This window comes from Nicotiana attenuata, unplaced genomic scaffold (genome assembly GCF_001879085.1).
Source record: "Nicotiana attenuata strain UT unplaced genomic scaffold, NIATTr2, whole genome shotgun sequence".
In the NCBI taxonomy this organism is placed as follows: domain Eukaryota; kingdom Viridiplantae; phylum Streptophyta; class Magnoliopsida; order Solanales; family Solanaceae; genus Nicotiana; species Nicotiana attenuata.
This window is the reverse complement of record NW_017670817.1, coordinates 269,394-287,364: the sequence shown is the minus strand read 5'-3', so window position 1 is coordinate 287,364 and position 17,971 is coordinate 269,394. Positions and strand designations below refer to the sequence as shown.

Below are 17,971 nucleotides of genomic sequence, written 5' to 3'. Positions count from 1 at the left end.
TAACGTACTTTACCGTTTCTTTCGTTTGGGTTAGTTGGTTGGGTCGGGGGGGGGTGTGTGGGGGTGGGAACTGAATCCCATACTTACCTAATTCATCAACCATTCTGTTTTCATGGCAAGAGTACACATCATTATTTTTATTTCAGATGTTTAATCTTAGAAGCAAGTACAGATACTTAAATCTATAAATCTAGTAGAATCAGCAGGTGAGATTAGAATGTTGCTCCAAAAGTGAAAGAAGCAGCAGTCTTCGCACACAAGGAGTCAAGTGCTTAGAAGATTTGCTCATGTTTCATCTCATTGGATCTGACATTAAGCAATCATATGTGTGGAACTTGAAGTTTCTTTTAAGCATGAAAAGACAGGATTCTTTTTAATTTTGTGAAAAAAATGTGATGACTATAGGCTTATGAAGTTATGTTTTGTCGCACTTGGTAACTGGCATAATGTGATCTTTAATTATGCTTCTCTTCTCTTTTCAACTTCCAAACCTGTGCATATCTGCTCTATGATGCCAAAAGTCTTATAATTGATTGCACTGATTAAAAAAAGAAAGGAAGTCTTATGATTGATTGCTTATGCAAGAGATATACAGGAACAAGACACAGAAGCGAGTAACTGCTCTTAACAGAGAGCTTCCTCCACGAAATGAGCAATTTGTCTTAGATTTTGGACAGCTGCAGAGCCAATTTGCTGTAAGTTTTTTCACTTGGAAAATAATTGCTCCGTTAGATCCTTACGTCTTTTATCTTCTATGTGTTACATCTGATAAAATCTAATAATACATACTTGTTCTTGTGTCTTACATGTTATCCCAGGACCAGGAACAACTGCGTGCAGTGGCAGAATCTGTTCTTATTTCTCTGGTTATTCAGTGCAGCAGTCACGCACCTCATGCAGAATTTCTTCTCTTCGCCATATGCAGTTTGTCTAGTATAGGATACATAAACTGGGATACCTTCTTGCCTTCTCTTCTTTCCTCAGTTTCATCTACGGAGATATCCGCAAGTCAGGGCAATCAGCCATCTGGTGCAGTCTCTTCTGCTAATTTAACACAGTCTGGATTGCTGCCATCTTCCACCGCAGTAGCGAGTACCTCTAATTTTCATTCATCAAATCCTGCATCTCCTTTGCCCACTGTCCATGATGTTGGGTCCCCTGTTCAGTCAGCAGCTGAACCATCATCTTCTGCTGCTTTGTCTCCCATGAAGTCTTCTGATGTTAATGGCACTAGCCAACAGTCCATTGCAAAAGTGAATTTGTTGACAAGGGATAGTGCTGCAAGCAGTCTGCGACAGACATGTTGCAAAATTATTTTAACTGGTCTAGATTCTAGTCTTAAGCCGGGAACACATGCCGAAGTTTTCCACCATATGTTGAACTGGTTGATTTATTGGGACCAAAAGTTACATGGTGTTGATGAATTTGATAGTGCGAAATATTGGAAACCAGATAAGGCCCTAATTGAGTGGCTACACAGCTGTTTAGATGTTATTTGGTTGCTTGTAGAGAATGATAAATGCCGCATACCGTTTTATGAACTTCTCCGGAGTGGGTTGCAGTTTTTAGAAAACATCCCAGATGACGAAGCTCTGTTCACACTTATTTTGGAGATCCATCGGAGGCGAGATATGATGGCTATGCATATGCAAATGTTGGATCAACACCTTCACTGCCCTACATTTGGGACCCCTCGACTTCTGCCTCAAGCCACTGCAAATTCGTCCGGTGAAGCAGTTACTAATATGAGATATTCACCAATTACATATCCTAGTGTGCTTGGGGAACCATTGCATGGAGAGGTATGTATATGTGATGTCTTATTAGAAACATGTTAAAATACTGTGTAGAGGCTTACTGATAAAAATGTGAATAGAAAAAAAGAAATGTTAATAGGGAATCTGTTTGCTTGAGAATGAAGGAGCAGGTGACACATCTTCCAGACTGAAAGAACATTTTAACATCAATTTTCAGCAGTCCTCTTAGTCTGCTTAACATCAACAATAATATATGTTCTATCTATGATAGAAAATTCATATACGACTTTGTTTTCTGCCAGTCTTTAGTCGAAGAAGGATAGTAGCGTTCTAATGTGCTTCAATTATTTTTGACTAAATGGTTTTGGTCCCTATGATATCAAAAAGAAAAAAAAGAAGAAATTTTAGAACATCACTGTAGTGCTTGATTACTGAAGCTTATTGTATATACCAACTTGATACGTCTGCCAACCTGAGCTTTGGTTAAATTAGCCATGGACCTATTGCTTATCAAAAGATAACAACAACAACAACAACAGACCCAGGGTAATCCCACAAGTGGAGATATCAAAAGATAACAAAAAAGAAAAGAAGTGATGGAACTGTTATGGAGGAGTGCAGAAGGGTGGCAAATTTGATTGCTTTTTTATCAATTACTTTTGACATTTAATTGCTTTTTCCAGTAAGACTTGGGCAGTTTGGAATATTAGGATATGATTTCTAGTGACTAGTGCGGAGACCATAGTGAGTGGCGGTGTTAAGAGGAGATAAGGTAGACCTAAAATCACATGGAAGGAAGTTGTCTTGGAAGACCTACAATCTTGGAGAATCCTGTAGATTTAGCGAAAGATAGGGTACAATGGAAGAAAAAGATCTTTTTAGGCAATACCAATTAGTTGGAAATATGTTTTAGTCTTCTTAGTACATTTGCTTTAGGTCTTATGCTCTCTCGGAGTTTCTTTTAGTCTTATTTGCTAGTGTTGGTAAGTTTGGAAAAGGTTGCGGGATTCTGATTCTAAAATGCTACTGTGTTGTTGTTTTTTTCTTTGATAAGTAAAGGCAAAATGCTACTATGTTGTTATTCAGAACATATGGAGAATTATGGTGTAGCGGGTAACTAATGCATTTGGGGCAGTTCTTACTTTAAATTTGATTTTTTCGCTTGTTATGTTCGGACTAATTGGTTACCATTTTACATCTTGTGTTCAAAGTGCTTTGGTGTCCTAAAATTTGGTATAAGTTGGGTATTGTCGGTAAAATGCAGGGATGGTCTTGGTTTTGATTTTGATATTTTGGATTATAGATGTGGGTTTGGTGGTAGTCTATGGAGGTTGGGCTGGCGTAGCTGATATGTTCTATAGTGGCCTATGTCTGATGCCTGTTTTACGTGGTTGGCTATGGGTGAGATAAATGTTACCACATGCACTGGCCATTTCTGATTCTTTAGTTGATTGAGTGGAGTCTCTAGTTACCTAGTCCTCTCTAGTTGATTGAGTGGAGTCTCTCCTTACCTAGTTCAATGGTTCTTTATAGAACTTCATGTGATTACTTCCCGTAATTTATTGGTTGAACCTTACTAACTCCTATTTTGGTTGAACCTTACTAACTCCTATTAAACCTGATAAATTTACTGAATTTGAACCTTACTAACTCTATTAATTGTAATGAATGGTGCTCTAACCAAGCAGTCAAAGGAGATATAATCGTGCTATCTTTAGCTCCTGGATTCCCTAGTTAGTGTTCCCATTTTTTGATAATTCTTTCACAAATTTGATACTTGCTTTAAGTTTTTAAGTGTTTTTCTGGATGAAAATTAACATGATTAATTCATTTGGGATAGTTGTAAATGTAGATGGAGCTATTCTAGTTTTAGATAGATTGGCTAGTCGGTTGTAGTATTCATGGCCTGACGATTGCCAACTTGGAAATTCTAAGGACAATTCCTTATTCGATAGCTGATGGTATCTTGTTGAATATTTGAGAAGCTTTTAGATGCATACAGATTTGCTCTATATTTAGCGCCTTATTTGGTTGACTCGGTTTGTGTTTATGTGAGAAGTGTAGCACGAAAAAGTTTTATTAATTATGTCTAAAGTATTGTATAATGCCCTATTTATATACAGTGATTACATAATAATATGTATCTACTTTCCGATATGGAACACTATACATTACTAACTATTTAACACTCCTCAAGCCGGTGCATATAAGTCATATGCACCGAGCTTATTATAGATGTAACTAATAGGAGAACCAGTAACAGACTTGGTGAAAATATCTGCAAGCTGATCATTTGACTTCACAAACTTTGTAACAATATCTCTTGAGAGTATCTTTTCTCTGACAAAGTGACAATCGATCTCAATGTGTTTAGTCCTCTCATGGAACACCGGATTTGACGCAATATAAAAAGCAACTTGATTATCACACACCAGTTCCATCTTGCTGATTTCTCCGAACTTCAACTCCTTAAGCAACTGCTTGACCCAAACTAACTCACATGTTGCCATAGCCATGACCCGATATTCTGCTTTTGTGCTAGATCGAGCAACTACATTCTGTTTCTTGCTCTTCCAAGAGACCAAATTACCTCCTACTAGAAAACAATATTCAGACATAGAACGCCTCTCAGAAGGTGATCTTGCCCGGTTAGCATCTGTGTACCCAACAATCTGCTCGTGGCCTCGATCCTCGAATAGTAATCCTTTGCCTGGAGCTAACTTTATATATCGAAGAATGCGAACAACTGCATCCCAGTGACTATCACAGGGAGAATCCATAAACTGACTTACAACACTCACAAGAAAAGAAATGTCAGGTCTAGTCACTATAAGGTAATTTAACTTGCCAACCAACCTCCTATATCTCGCAGGATCGCTAAGAGGCTCCCCCTGTCCTGGCAGAAGCTTCGCATTCGGATTCATAGGAGTGTCAACAGGCCTGCAGCCCATCATTCCTGTCTCCTCAAGAATGTTTAAGGCATACTTCCGCTGTGAAATAACAATACTTGAGCAAGGCTAAACGACCTCAATACCTAGAAAATGCTTCAATCTGCCCGGATCCTTAGTCTGAAAGTGCTAAAAGAGATGCTGCTTCAGATTAGTATTACTACCATGATCATTGCTAGTAATAGCGATATCATCAACATAAGCTACTAGATAAATACAAAGCTTAGGAGCAGAATGCCGATAAAACACGGAGTGATCAGCTTCACTACGAGTCTTGCCAAACTCCTGAATAATTGTGTGAACTTACCAAACCAAGTTCGAGAAGACTGTTTCAAACCATAGAGTGACCTGCGCAATCAACATACAAGACCACTCCCCCTGAGCAACAAAACCATGTGGTTGCTCCATATAAACTTCTTCCTCAAGATCACCATGGAGAAAAACTTTCTTAATGTCTAACTAACAAAAAAGCCAATAACGAACAACAACCATGGACAAAAAGAGGCGAACATGTGCTACTTTAGCCACGGGAGAGAAAGAGCCACTATAATCAAGCCCAAATATCTGAGTGTATTCTTTTGCAACAAGACGAGTCTTAAGCCGATCAACCTGGCCATCCGGGCCAGCTTTGACTGCATAAACCCAGCGACAACCATTATTAGACTTATCCGAAGGAATAGAAACAAGCCCCTAAGCGCCACTCGCATGTAAAGCAGACATCTCGTCTACCGTAGCCTGTCGCCATCCTAGATGAGATAGTGCCTCACCTGTAGACTTAGGGATGGAAACAACGCATAATGAGGTGATGGCAGGTGATAATAACTTAAACTGACATAATGGGGATTAGGATTAAGTGTGGATACCTTTTCGTATTGCAATTGGTGGACTAAGAGGAGAAAAGTCCGTAATAGGTGCAGAATCTGCTGAGGACATAAATCATCTAGGCCTGTTGCTGGACGTGGACGACGACGATAAGTCAAGAGTGGTGGCCTTGTCGCTAGGCATGTAGGAGGACAACTGTAGACTCCTTAAAAGTCTATATAGGTAGTAGTGGTTGTGGCGGTGCTGTGAATGTGGATTCCTCACAAGTAGGTACAGGTAGGACTATAAATATATTAAGATGATCAGAAGCTCCTTAGTCCACGACCCACAGTCCAAGAGTACTAGACTGAGAAACACAAGCAAAAAATTTACCAGCAACTTGAGTATCACTTTGAGCAATCGAGGCTACTTGTGGAGATGTCTGCTTACTTGCTCAATACTGAAGAACTCATTATATCCCCCTTCAGATAAAGAAAATCCCTGATTACCTGTAGTCTCGTTCTGAGCAACATGAGCGTTTTTGGGTGGTCGACCATGTAAATAATAGCACACTTCACGAGTGTGTCCAAGTTTATTACAATAAGAACACTTGGGTCGAGATCTCCCAAAACAACCTCTTCCTCGTCGATTCTCCATTATCTAAGATGCGAGAATAGAGGAATGAACAATTGGTGGTGAAATCACTGTGTGACTGGGTGGCGCAGCAAGACGAAGCAATCAAGAGAATAGTTCATCAACTGTATGGACGGAACGACTAGCCAAAATTTGGTCTCTCACCGAGTCAAGGTCTTTAGGCAGCCCAACAAGTTTAAAAACCAGACACATCTTCTGTCGTTGCTCTTGCGCGTGGGGGGTGATTTTGAAAAGAAGAAAAGGCTTCTTGTATTTATGTGTATGTTTACACCCCATGAGCAAGGGAATTTATACAAAGCTCCTAATGCTAATTAAGGAAAATAATAAATCTATACAATCAATCCAGCTATCAAATAAAATCATAATAAAATCAGATCTCCTAAATATACTCAAATCTCCTGAAATCATGCTAATCAACACTCCTAAATCAAGTCTCCTTGAATCATGCTAATCAACACTCCCTCTCAAGTTGGTGCAAAGATGTCGCACATGCCCAACTTGCAGCTCGAAGTATGGAAAGTTCGCTTGTTGAGACCTTTGGTAACCACATCAGCTAGCTGTTTTTCCGATGGCACATGAAGCAAACTCAAGACACCAGTTGTAACTTTTTCTTTGAAGTGTCGATCAATTTCCACATGCTTTGTTCGGTCATGCTGGACTAGATTATGAGCTATACTGATGGCAGCTTTATTGTCACAGTACAAGGAAATTTTTCCTTTTTCATACAGTCTCAATTCCTGTAGTAGCTTTTGTAGTCAAAGCAGTTCGCAAACACCCTGGGCCATAGCTCTATATTCTACCTCCGCATTTGATCGTTTTTTGAGAAGGAATTTTTTTTTGAGAAGGACCTCCGCATTTGATCTAGCAACTACGCTTTGCCTCTTGCTTCTCCAAGTAACCAAGTTTCCTCCTACGAGCGTACAATAACCGGATATTGATCTTCTGTCATCTAGAGATCCAGCCCAAACCGCGTCTATAAAGGCTTTTATTTGGAGGTGATCATGTTTGGAGAAAAGTCGACCTTTCCCTGGAGCAGACTTCAGATACCGCAAAATGTGAAAGACAACTTGCATATGAGGATCTTGGGGATCATGCATGAACTGACTCTCCAGGCTAACTGAATAGGCTATGTCTGGTCTAGTGTGAGAGAGATAAATGAGTCTTCCAACCAGCCTCTGATATCTCTCCTTATCAATTGATTCTCCAACACCGCTTTGTAACTTGTGATTGCTTTCAATGGACGATTCTGCGAGTTTGCAACCTGTCATACCAGTTTCTTTCATAAGATCCAGAATATACTTCATTTGAGAAATAAAGATTCCTCTTTTGGATCTAGCAACCTCAATTTCCAAGAAGTACTGCAATTTTCCTAGTTCTTTGATCTCAAATTCATGTGCCAACAACTTCTTCAATCGAGACATCTCCTCTTTGTCATCAACATAAACTATGAGAAGAGTGAGTTTACCCGTTTGATGTCTTATGAAAAGGGTGTGGGCAGCATTGCTTTGTTGGTAACCGAATGAGACATTGCTTTGCTGAATCTGTCAAACCAAGCTCTAGGGATTGCTTCAGTCCGTATAAGGCTTTCTTCAATCTGCATACCTTTCCTTGACTCTGTGTAGTATCAAATCCTGGAGGAATCTCCATATACACCTCTTCTTCTAAGTCTTCATGAAGAAATGCATTCTTCACATCAAACTGTTGCAAGTCCCAATCAAGATTAACTGCACAAGATAAAAGAATTCTAACAGTGTTCATCTTAGCAACAGGGGCAAATGTCTCTTGATAATCCACTCCATAAGTCTTGAGTGAATCCCGTTGCCACCAATCTTGCTTTGAATCTTTCAATTGAGCCATTAGCTTTGTGCTTCACAGTAAAGACCCATTTGCAGCCAACCAACTTCTTGTCCGGTGGTGAAGAGACAAGTTCCCATGCCTCATTTTTTGACAAGGCTTTCATTTCTTCAATCATAGCTTGCTTTCATTTAGGATCTGCAAAAGCTTCCCGCCAATTCTTGGGGAATAGGCGCAGAAGAAATAAACAAGGTAAAGGCTCTATAGGAGGGAGACAAAGAATTATAGGAGACAAAATTTGATAAAGGGTGTTTGGTGGTGCTAGAGTTGACTCCTTTTCTGAGAGCAATAGGTTCATCTAACTCATTAGAAAATGTAGATAACTCACCAAGAAGAAGGTTCAACTTCTGTAGATTGCATGATGGCTTCTTCTACTATATTTTTCCTTGAGTAAGTTTTCAAATCAGGCCTATCCAAACACCCAATAGTCTCGCCTGAATTCTTTCTCCAATTTCACTTTTCCCTGTGACAATGTCATCAAGAGGTCCAGTAGTGGAAGTAGGTAGAATCACCTCTTCCTGCTTACTGCTCTCCCCCTGAAGAGGTGATGATGTAATACTGAAATAGGGTTCAGATTCTCGAAAGGTAACATCCATGCTAACAAAAGATCTCCTAGAGGGAAGATGATAACATTTGTAACCTTTCGGTGTCGGAGAATACCTAATGAAAACACACTTTATAGCTCTAGGATCAAGTTTCACAGAATTTCTAGTGTGGACGAAGCAAACACACCCAAACACCTTTGGAGGAACAATATATTCATTCTTACCCTTTAAAGTTTCCAGAGGACTTTGAAAATTAAGGGGTTTAAGTGGCATTTTGTTGATAAGATAGGCAGCCGCTAGAATAGCATCCCCCGGTAAGGTTTTGGTAGATGCATGGTGAACATAAGAAATCTTGCTACTTCTAACAGATGCCTATTTTTTCTTTCAGCGACCCCATTTTGTGCACTAGTGTAAGGACTACTGGTCTGATGGACTATCCCATTGGACTTCAAATAAGCACCAAATCTTTTATCTATGTATTCGCTGCCATTGTCAGTTCTTAAGATTTTTATTTTGGCATCAAACTGAGTACAAATCATCTTATGAAATGATTGAAAACACGAGAAAACTTCACTTTTGGCTTTTAACAAATATACCCAAGTCACCCTAGTGCAACAATCAATTTAAGTAACAAACCATCGACTACCAGACAAAGAAATAGTTTGGGTAGGACATACATCAGAATGAATAGTCATAAACGGAGTTGTGGTTCTATTAATCACTCATAGGATAAGAGTTTCTTGTATGCTTGGCATATTCACACGCATCACAGAACAAAGATTCAAATCGAGTCCTTGAAAACAAATCAGGATATAACTTTTTCAAAACAAAGAATGATGGGTGTCCTAACCGTCTATGCTGTTGTATTATTTCTTGGTTGACATTCTCATTTTCCCCAAAAAGGCTTGACTAGAGTTTCGAATCACATCTAATATATACAAGTCATCACGCAATCTACCACTGCCAATCCTTTTCCCTGTTTGAAGATCCTGAAAAATACAATAATCGGGAAAGAACTCGATTTTACAATTTAGAGCTTTAGTGATGGCACTAACAGATAAAAGATTGATACGGAACTCAGGGACATAGAGCACGAATGATAGTTTAATGTTAGGAGTACAAATGACAGAACCTCTTCCAGAATAGGTGTTAATGAATCATTGGCTATTTTAACATTATCTCCTTTGGGACACGGAGAATAGTTTTGAATGTCTTTAGAAGAGCTTGTCATGTGTCTATTTGCACCAGAATCGACAATCCAAGAATTCAAGTTATCAGCAAAGGCAGTGCCTGATTGCACATGATTGGATGTGGCAACATTAGCGGAGACAAGTTTGGCTAGGAGGCGACAGAGAAGCTGAATTTCATCCGAAGACAAGATTTCTCCAAAAACCGTCTCCTTGAATGTCTCCATATTTCAGCCCAATCAGAAGGAGTTTGTGTTGCAGACAGCTAACAAGAAAGAAAACTCGACCTCTTTGATAAAAAAGGAACCCTAGTGCTGCGAGAGAGATAACTCACCTCAAAAAGGCAGCAATGGCTCTGATACCATATAGATTTTGAGAAGAAGAAAAGGCTTCTTGTATTTATGTGTATGTTTACATCCCATGAGCAAGGGAATTTATACAAAGCTCCTAATGCTAATTAAGGAAATAAAATAAATCTATACAACCAATCCAACAATCAAATTAAATCAAATAAAATCAGATCTCCTAAATATAATCAAATCTCCTGAAATCATGCTAATCAACACTCCTAAATCAAGTCTCCTTGAATCATGCTAATCAACAATTATTTTCCGGCGGGGTTTGCTGGTGTTTGGTCGCCGGAGGGTGTAGGACCCTGTAGTAGTGTTGGTTTTAGCACAACACTGAGGAAAACGTAGGTGAAGCAATAACATCCCTAGAAGTCGCCGGAAATTGACGCGCAACGACTGTCTGGCGGAGGCTCTTTCCCAGATGTTTCTAACGCTGTATATACCATGTGAGAAGTATAGCACGGAAAGTTTTACTAATTATGTCTAAAGTGTTGTACAATGCCCTATTTATATACAGTGATTACATAATAATAGGTATCTACTTCCCGATATGGGACACTATACATTACTAACTATTTAACAATTTATCTGTCATTTCTCTCTACTATTTAACCTTGTTTCATATTCCTAGTGGTATACTTTCCTGCCTAATTAAGAATTCTTTAAGCAATCCTTGCTTTGGTACTTCTGGCGATACTGTTGTTGTACGTATCAAGAAGTGTTTAGATGATTAGATTGTCACAATAAGGGCCTTGTTTTGTTAGTTTCTTTTGTGTGTCCATCTCAAGTTATTTACTATTAATCCTTTAGTTCATAAGAGTTGCTGGCGTCGCATGAGAGAATTCTCTTTTGCAAGGCATGGATGATATAGGAGACCATATTGCAAACTAAAAGTTTTTGCTTGCAAATCTAAAGAAGGGACAAGTCTTTTTTTTTTTTTTGGGTGGGGAGGATTTGAGTCCCTATGAATAAAAAATTCCGAAAACACACTCATTGTCTGGGAACTGCTTGTACTGTTAGCTTTGGTAGTCGGACTATTATTAATATTTTTATTTTCATTGTTATTTATTTTTTATTATTATTATTATTATTATTATTATTACTACTACGGCTACTACTTTCTCTTGATACCGGTGGTGTCCAAGCCAGCTTGGACGCACTTCCATTTTTTCATCTGGTACGTGCTATCTCCCCGTAAATAGATGTATAGGGTAACTTTTCCCACCAAGAGTTAGGCAAACTGGAAGAAATCACCAAGTGTTTTTGATTCGAATCGTGGTCTCCCATTTTTTTTTTCCGTTTCACTTTATTGACCAGTAGGCCACGCCCTTGGGTGCCCTTTGGAGTCGGATTATGTGTGGCTTAGGTTAATGAAAAGATAGTACAGGCAGCAACCAAGTGAATTGTATGCTATAGCTATTGTCACCCATTCAAGTCCTTGCAAATCATATTTACATTTTCCTCATAATCTTTAGGACGGGGTTCTAGGTGATAGTGATACACAGAAATCAAGTTACAACTCTTTATCTTATACGCTTAGTCGAATCAGATTGTTAAATCATATTGGAGGCATATTCATGTATGCTGAGCGACTTATCTCAGTCAGAAGTGCTGCATCGGAAACGATGTCTGACCAAGAGATGAAATATGTAACTCGAGCTCCAAGGCCAGTTTCAATCTGCTTGAAACAATTATAGCATATAATGCCTGTATCAGTTTTATCTATTTGTTTGTGCTAATGTTTATCTGTATACTGCCAGACCTTTATGTATCTTACATCGACCAGTGGTTATATCTTGAGGATATTCTGTCACTTGTGCAAAAGCTGATCTGTAATGCCTCTCTTTTATAGTTAAAAGAATCTTGGTGGTGTGTAAACTTACTTGCATTTATTTGGAAATAGGATCTTGCAGCATCCATTCAAAAAGGGAGTCTGGATTGGGAGCGAGCTTTGCGTATTCTAAAGCATGCTCTTCGTAACACTCCATCACCAGACTGGTGGAGGCGTGTGCTTCTCGTGGCTCCCTGTCACAGGCTTCATGCCCAGGCTCCAACTCCGGGTGCCGTTTTTACGTCGGAAATGGTTTGCGAAGCAGCGATTGAAAGAATTGTTGAATTATTGAAGTTGACTAATTCAGGCAACATTCTCAAACTTCAAGCTCTGCCTGAGATTGTGTTAGCAATTGCCAAATTTGTACTCTGTTTTTCCCTTCTCTTTCTTATGATGTTATTATCAAATATTACTAGTTGGTTAGAGTATTTCCAACATGATGCTTACCTTTTATATCCTGATTAAAAGAGTTGTAATATTTATTGTCTTGTGCAAGTAAATTTTGTTAATCTGATACAGAACAAAAAGTACTGCTTTCCACAGTTGATTCAGAAAGGTCTATCCAAGGGCATGGCATAAAGCAAAGTGCCGATGCTTTGAAAGAAAAGTACAAGAAGACCTGAAAGTGTTTTTCAAAATTGTTGCGCTATATCCGTTTATCTTGTCTAACTTTGACAATAAAATGTGCTGCTTGGTGTTTGCTGTGGGTGAGAAGTGAGAACTGTTCTCCTGGATGTGTGCCTCTAAGGAAAGGTCCTCTTGCATACTTGGTCGCATAATATGTCCGCTCTTAGATATTGTGTGTTTAGTTAGTATATTGTTAACTTTAATGATTTACTCTGCTTCCTCGTAAGTGCTTTCCACCTTTGTAATGGGCTTAGTTTGATAGCTTTTATTTGTTCTTCTTACTTTCTGCAGAAATCAATTGCTGGCAGGAGTGGCTTATCTTCTCAGATATATTCTTTTTTCTCGTGAAAAGTGGATGCGTTGATTTTGTGGAGTTTGTGGACAAGTTAGTATTGCGACTTCAAGAGGGTGATCAACAAATACTTAGGACGAACCATGTTACGTGGTTACTTGCACAAATTATTCGGGTTGAACTAGTGATGAATGCTTTAAATACAGACTCAAGAAAGGTTTTCCATCTTAACTTTATGCTGATCACTTTTTTAAGATAAAGAGGACATAAACTGATTGTACTTTAATACAATCGTTTTGTAGCGACCTTGATGTTTTTGGTGCTAGTTGATTGTTTTTTTTTCCATATTTATCTGTCTCTGGTTTTCGAGATTTCCTAAAGAATGATCGCGTAGTGGGAATGGCCTTCCACCATGGGGTGGTTCCAGTCACCAAGGGGGCAAGTTGGAAAAGCCGTTGTTGGCTCCTTGGAAGTTTTGTGGGTGGGTGGATGGGGGTGGGTTGGGGGAGGGGTGGTTGGGGGTTGAAGTGTACCATAATTTAAAAAGAAAATTCCTCCTCCGGATGCAGAACCAGAAATCCGTCATTGGCAGTTCTCTTCATGTTTAAAAGCATTAGTATCTAATCTTCTTGTACCTTTTCATTTTTGATTTTCTTCTTCCCGCGATTCATTAAGATATAACTTTGAGTAATTAAAGTAAGTTTTTGATTTTTGAGCCAATTGTAGTATCTTTTTGGTGACTCTCACAATTTGCTGTTAGGTGGAGACAACCAGAAAAATTCTTTCGTTCCATAAAGAGGAGAAAAGCTCTGATCCAAATAATCCTCAAAGTATCCTACTTGATTTCATTAGCAGTTGTCAGAACTTGCGCATTTGGACACTAAATACAGCAACAAGAGAATACTTGAATAACGAGCAGCTACAAAAGGGAAAGCAAATTGATGAATGGTGGAGACAGGTTAACAAAGGTACTCCTTTCATTTAACTGTACCAGTTTAAAACATGTTCGTTCATTTCACAACAGATTTTAGATTCAACAAATAATGTGTAAACCAACAACATATCTATTGCCTCTCCCCTACTCTATATTGGCTGCTTTTGTTTTCTGATGTTAAGGTCATTATTTCTTCTCTTTTGGGTCATTATTAATTTCATGTTTTGTCTTCTAATCTTACCAATTCCACCAAAACAATGAAAATGGACTGTGAGCACAGATAACTAGTCAAAACAATAATGCCACTTCTGTTGTATTCAAGTTATTAAGGTGTTAAAACTTTTGGAGTTAGTGTGGCTGAAATCATTTTGCTGAAGGGTTATATCTGATCACCACAAACCTAGGAAGATTCAAGGAAATTGAATTTGAACTATTGAACCCACAAGAACTCCTTGAAACAGGTAGAAAAGCAATAAAAGGGATAGATGGATTAGGAACTAGGCTTGAACAAATACAAGAACTCAACTATAGATTAGTTGAACCCGTGCAAACACTACAATAATCACTAATAAAAGGACAGAAGAAAAAAAGGATCAAATCAGATAATGAATGCAATTAGTAAACCCCAAGCAACAATTACAAGATATATCTAAGAGGGAAGGTAAAGGAACTCATACATGATATTTGAAACAAACCAAATAACAATCAATTACAAGATATAATCCAATGGAGAGGGGAATAAACTCATACATGAATTATGTAACATGTCGTAATTAAGAGGGGTTAATTGGAGAGAAATGGGACAAGCCCCCAACTCACAAAGAGTATTCATTTTCATAATTTCGTAACTAGCTAATGAAAAATAAACTCTAAGATGACTGCTTATACTAAGGGTGTGTTTGGTACGGAAGAAAATATTTTTCAGAAAATATTTTCCAACTTTTCCTTGTTTGGTTGGCTTAAATGTTTTGGAAAATATTTTCTCAATGAATTCATTTTTCTCCAATTGGAGGAAAATATTTTCTCTATCAAGAAGAGGGAAATATTTTCCAAAACTATTTTACAAGCTTTCCCACCTTCTTTTCCTACTCCACTAACCCCCACCCTCAACCCCCGCCCACCCCCAGCCCATAGTGTTTGCCTAAATTATATATTTTCCAAAAAAATATTTTCTACTCACGAATCAAACACTAAAAAACATTTTCCAATTTTTTTTCGACTCGCCAATCTAACATGGAAAACTAGTGATAAATCACTCATTTTCCAGGAATTCATACCAAACACACCCTAAGTCTAATTTAATAGCTAACATTTACCTTATTTAATTACCTTAAACTAGGCCTAAAAAATAGATGGGGCAGAATTACATAAATTTGGCTGACCCAGTAGCCTTGGGGATAGAAGATGATTGCCTGTAATCGTGGATCCTGCCAGCTGCTCCGTCTTCGCAATCGTGGTTCTGCCTCGCGATTGCTGCTTTACAACACACAACGACCACATAAATAGTATTTCACAGAAATTGTTTTTATAATATAATGCTCTATAAGATCAAAATAAATATTCAACAAGAACATACATCTCAACATAATCTACACTTAGGACTTGTCATAAACAGTAGTGCAAAAAATTAATTAAACACCCCGAAGAGTCCACGACAACATGCACAATGCTCCAAATCTATTATGGCAGGATACATAGTGCCCCAAACATATTTCGGTAGCGAAAAAATAATTTCCAATGCCCCAACGCCATGGCATGAAGCCACGCCACACCACAAGTCATATACTCATTCTGTCCCAATTTATGTGGCGGAGCTCAGCTTTCGAGAGTCAAACTTCTTAATTTTGACAGTTAATTCAGACATATAATCTTTAAACTTTTTGAAACAAAATTTACATATTTGGAAACTACATAAAAAGTACTATAAGTCACAATAATTAATAATTTAAAATATCTAAAAGGTATAAAATAATTCCAGCCAAAGAAAAACTCGTTTCACTCTCGAAATACGAATTTCGCCAAATAAATTGGGATGAAGGGAGTATTAAATAATTTTTATATTTCTCAACAAAATAATATACATGCGGCTGGTTCAAATACCACTGATTATGCCAAGCATATGCTCGTCCCAACACATGAGCCAGACAGACAAACACATTTTTAAAATGGGTTTTGAAAAGCAAACATCAAAGCTTAAAGTCTCACCTACCTCAATTCGTGATTAGAGCAACCTTTCCAATAGCCCATAACTATACTATTGGGTCTTTAGATCACCTCAAACTACACAAAAATGGATTTAGAATGGTCAAAATCGTTAGGGTGAACATTCTCTTAATTTGTAGAACAAGACAAACTCGCTGTCTAACATTGACCCAAAAAGTTAAATATGGTCTACGGGACTAAATTCCCGAACCATGTCCACCAACAGATTCTCCTCTGCCAGAGGATTCTAGAACACTAATTTTAATAACGTTTGCCCTTTCAAATTGATGATTTAGGTTGAAGAACTCTAGGACTAGACTTTTCTCAAATTTTCAAAATTTCCCCTATGTTTCTACCATTAAATTTTTTTCATAATCACGTAATAAACTCAAATAAAAGTTTAGGATAATTACCTTGATGCTTTGGGTTGAAATTTCCTATTTTTATCCCCTTTTTCTTTCTCGTTTTCTCCCTTTCTTTTCTTTTATTTGTCTGCATTTTTTCCCCTTTTGCGTTTCTGATTTGGGTCGAAACCAGCGACTCCCTTTCCCCTTTTTCCAAGCTATCCCTTTTCTCTTATTTATTTATTAAATTTTGTCTTCTTTTGATTAAATTACAAAATAACTTCCCCCAAACTAAATTGGGGTTATTACATTTTCCCCCAGTTAAGATGACGTTTGTCCTCGGACGAGTTAAAAGTATACCTAACATCTCGAATAGCTACAGGTACTTGCTTCGCATGTCTGCATAGAACTCCCACGTAGCAACCTCTGTCGGATGTTTGCACCATAACACTTTAACTGAAGCAACCTTCTTCTACCTCAGTTGTCGCATTTGTCTATTAACAGTGGATATTATACCTTCCTCGTAAGTTTGATTTTCATCTAGTTTCACCTCTCGAGTTGAACACTCTCGTCATGGACATATCGTCTAATCACAAACACATAAAACATAGGATGTACAATCAAACGTTTCGATTTCAAAGTAACTCTCAATGCCACTAATCCAATACGACCAATATCTCATACGAATTGTGAGAATGTACAGGAGAAAAATCTATTATTGATATTTTGTTTAATTATAATACAATGAGCCCTATTTATACAATACATATCATACTCCTATTCTATGTGGGACTAGGACTAATTCATATTATTTACATGACTATCTAACACTCCACCTCAAGCCGGTGCATACAAATAGTATGTACCGAGCTTGTTACATATGTAACTAATACGAGGACCAGTAAGGGACTTGGTGAAAATATCTGCAAGATGATCATTCGACTTCACAAACTTTGTAGCAATATCTCCCGAGAGTATCTTTTCTCTGACGAAGTGACAATCAATCTCAATGTGTTTAGTTCTCTCACGGAACACCAGAGTTGATGCAATATGAAGGGCAACTTGATAATCACACACAAGTTCCATCTTGCTGATCTCACCAAATTTCAGCTTATTAAGCAAATGTTTGATCCAAACTAGCTCACATGTTGCCACAACCATTGCTCGATATTCTGCTTCTGCACTAGACCGAGCAACCACATTCTGTTTCTTGCTCTTCCAAGACACCAAATTACCTCCTACTAAAACACAATATCCAGACGTAGAACGTCTATAAGAAGGTGATCCTGCCCGGTCAACATTTGAGTGCCCCAACAATTTGCTCATGGCCTCGATCTTCAAACAATAATCCTTTGCCTGGAGCTGATTTTATATATCGAAGAATGCGGACAACTGCATTCCAATGGCTATCACAGAATCAAGGAACTGATTTCCACACTCACAGGAAAGGAAATGTCCGGTCTAGTTACTATGAGGTAATTTCATTTACCAATCAGCCGCCTATATCTTGCAAGATCGCTAAGCAGGTCCCCCTGTCCTGGTAGAAGTTTAGAATTCGGATCCATAGGTGTGTTAATAGGTCTACAGCTTGACATTCCTGTCCCCTCAAGAATGTTTGAGGCATACTTCCATTGTTGGTTAATTA

The 17,971-nt window shown here is 38.2% G+C and overlaps 1 protein-coding gene across 2 annotated transcripts in view; it reads left to right on the top strand.

The window, feature by feature from the left end:
- LOC109243622 (mediator of RNA polymerase II transcription subunit 23) overlaps positions 1-17,971 on the top strand; it is a 65,692-nt gene that overhangs the window by 4,678 nt on the left and 43,043 nt on the right. The window contains exons 3-7 of one of the 2 annotated variants that reach the window (XM_019410583.1): positions 596-695; positions 819-1,802; positions 12,000-12,234; positions 12,846-13,063; positions 13,607-13,814. In XM_019410583.1, coding sequence (XP_019266128.1) covers positions 596-695; positions 819-1,802; positions 12,000-12,234; positions 12,846-13,063; positions 13,607-13,814 — 1,745 coding nt within the window. Of the gene's footprint in view, positions 1-585; positions 696-818; positions 1,803-11,999; positions 12,235-12,845; positions 13,064-13,606; positions 13,815-17,971 lie in introns of both variants that reach the window. The other variant, XM_019410584.1, reaches the window with a different exon arrangement.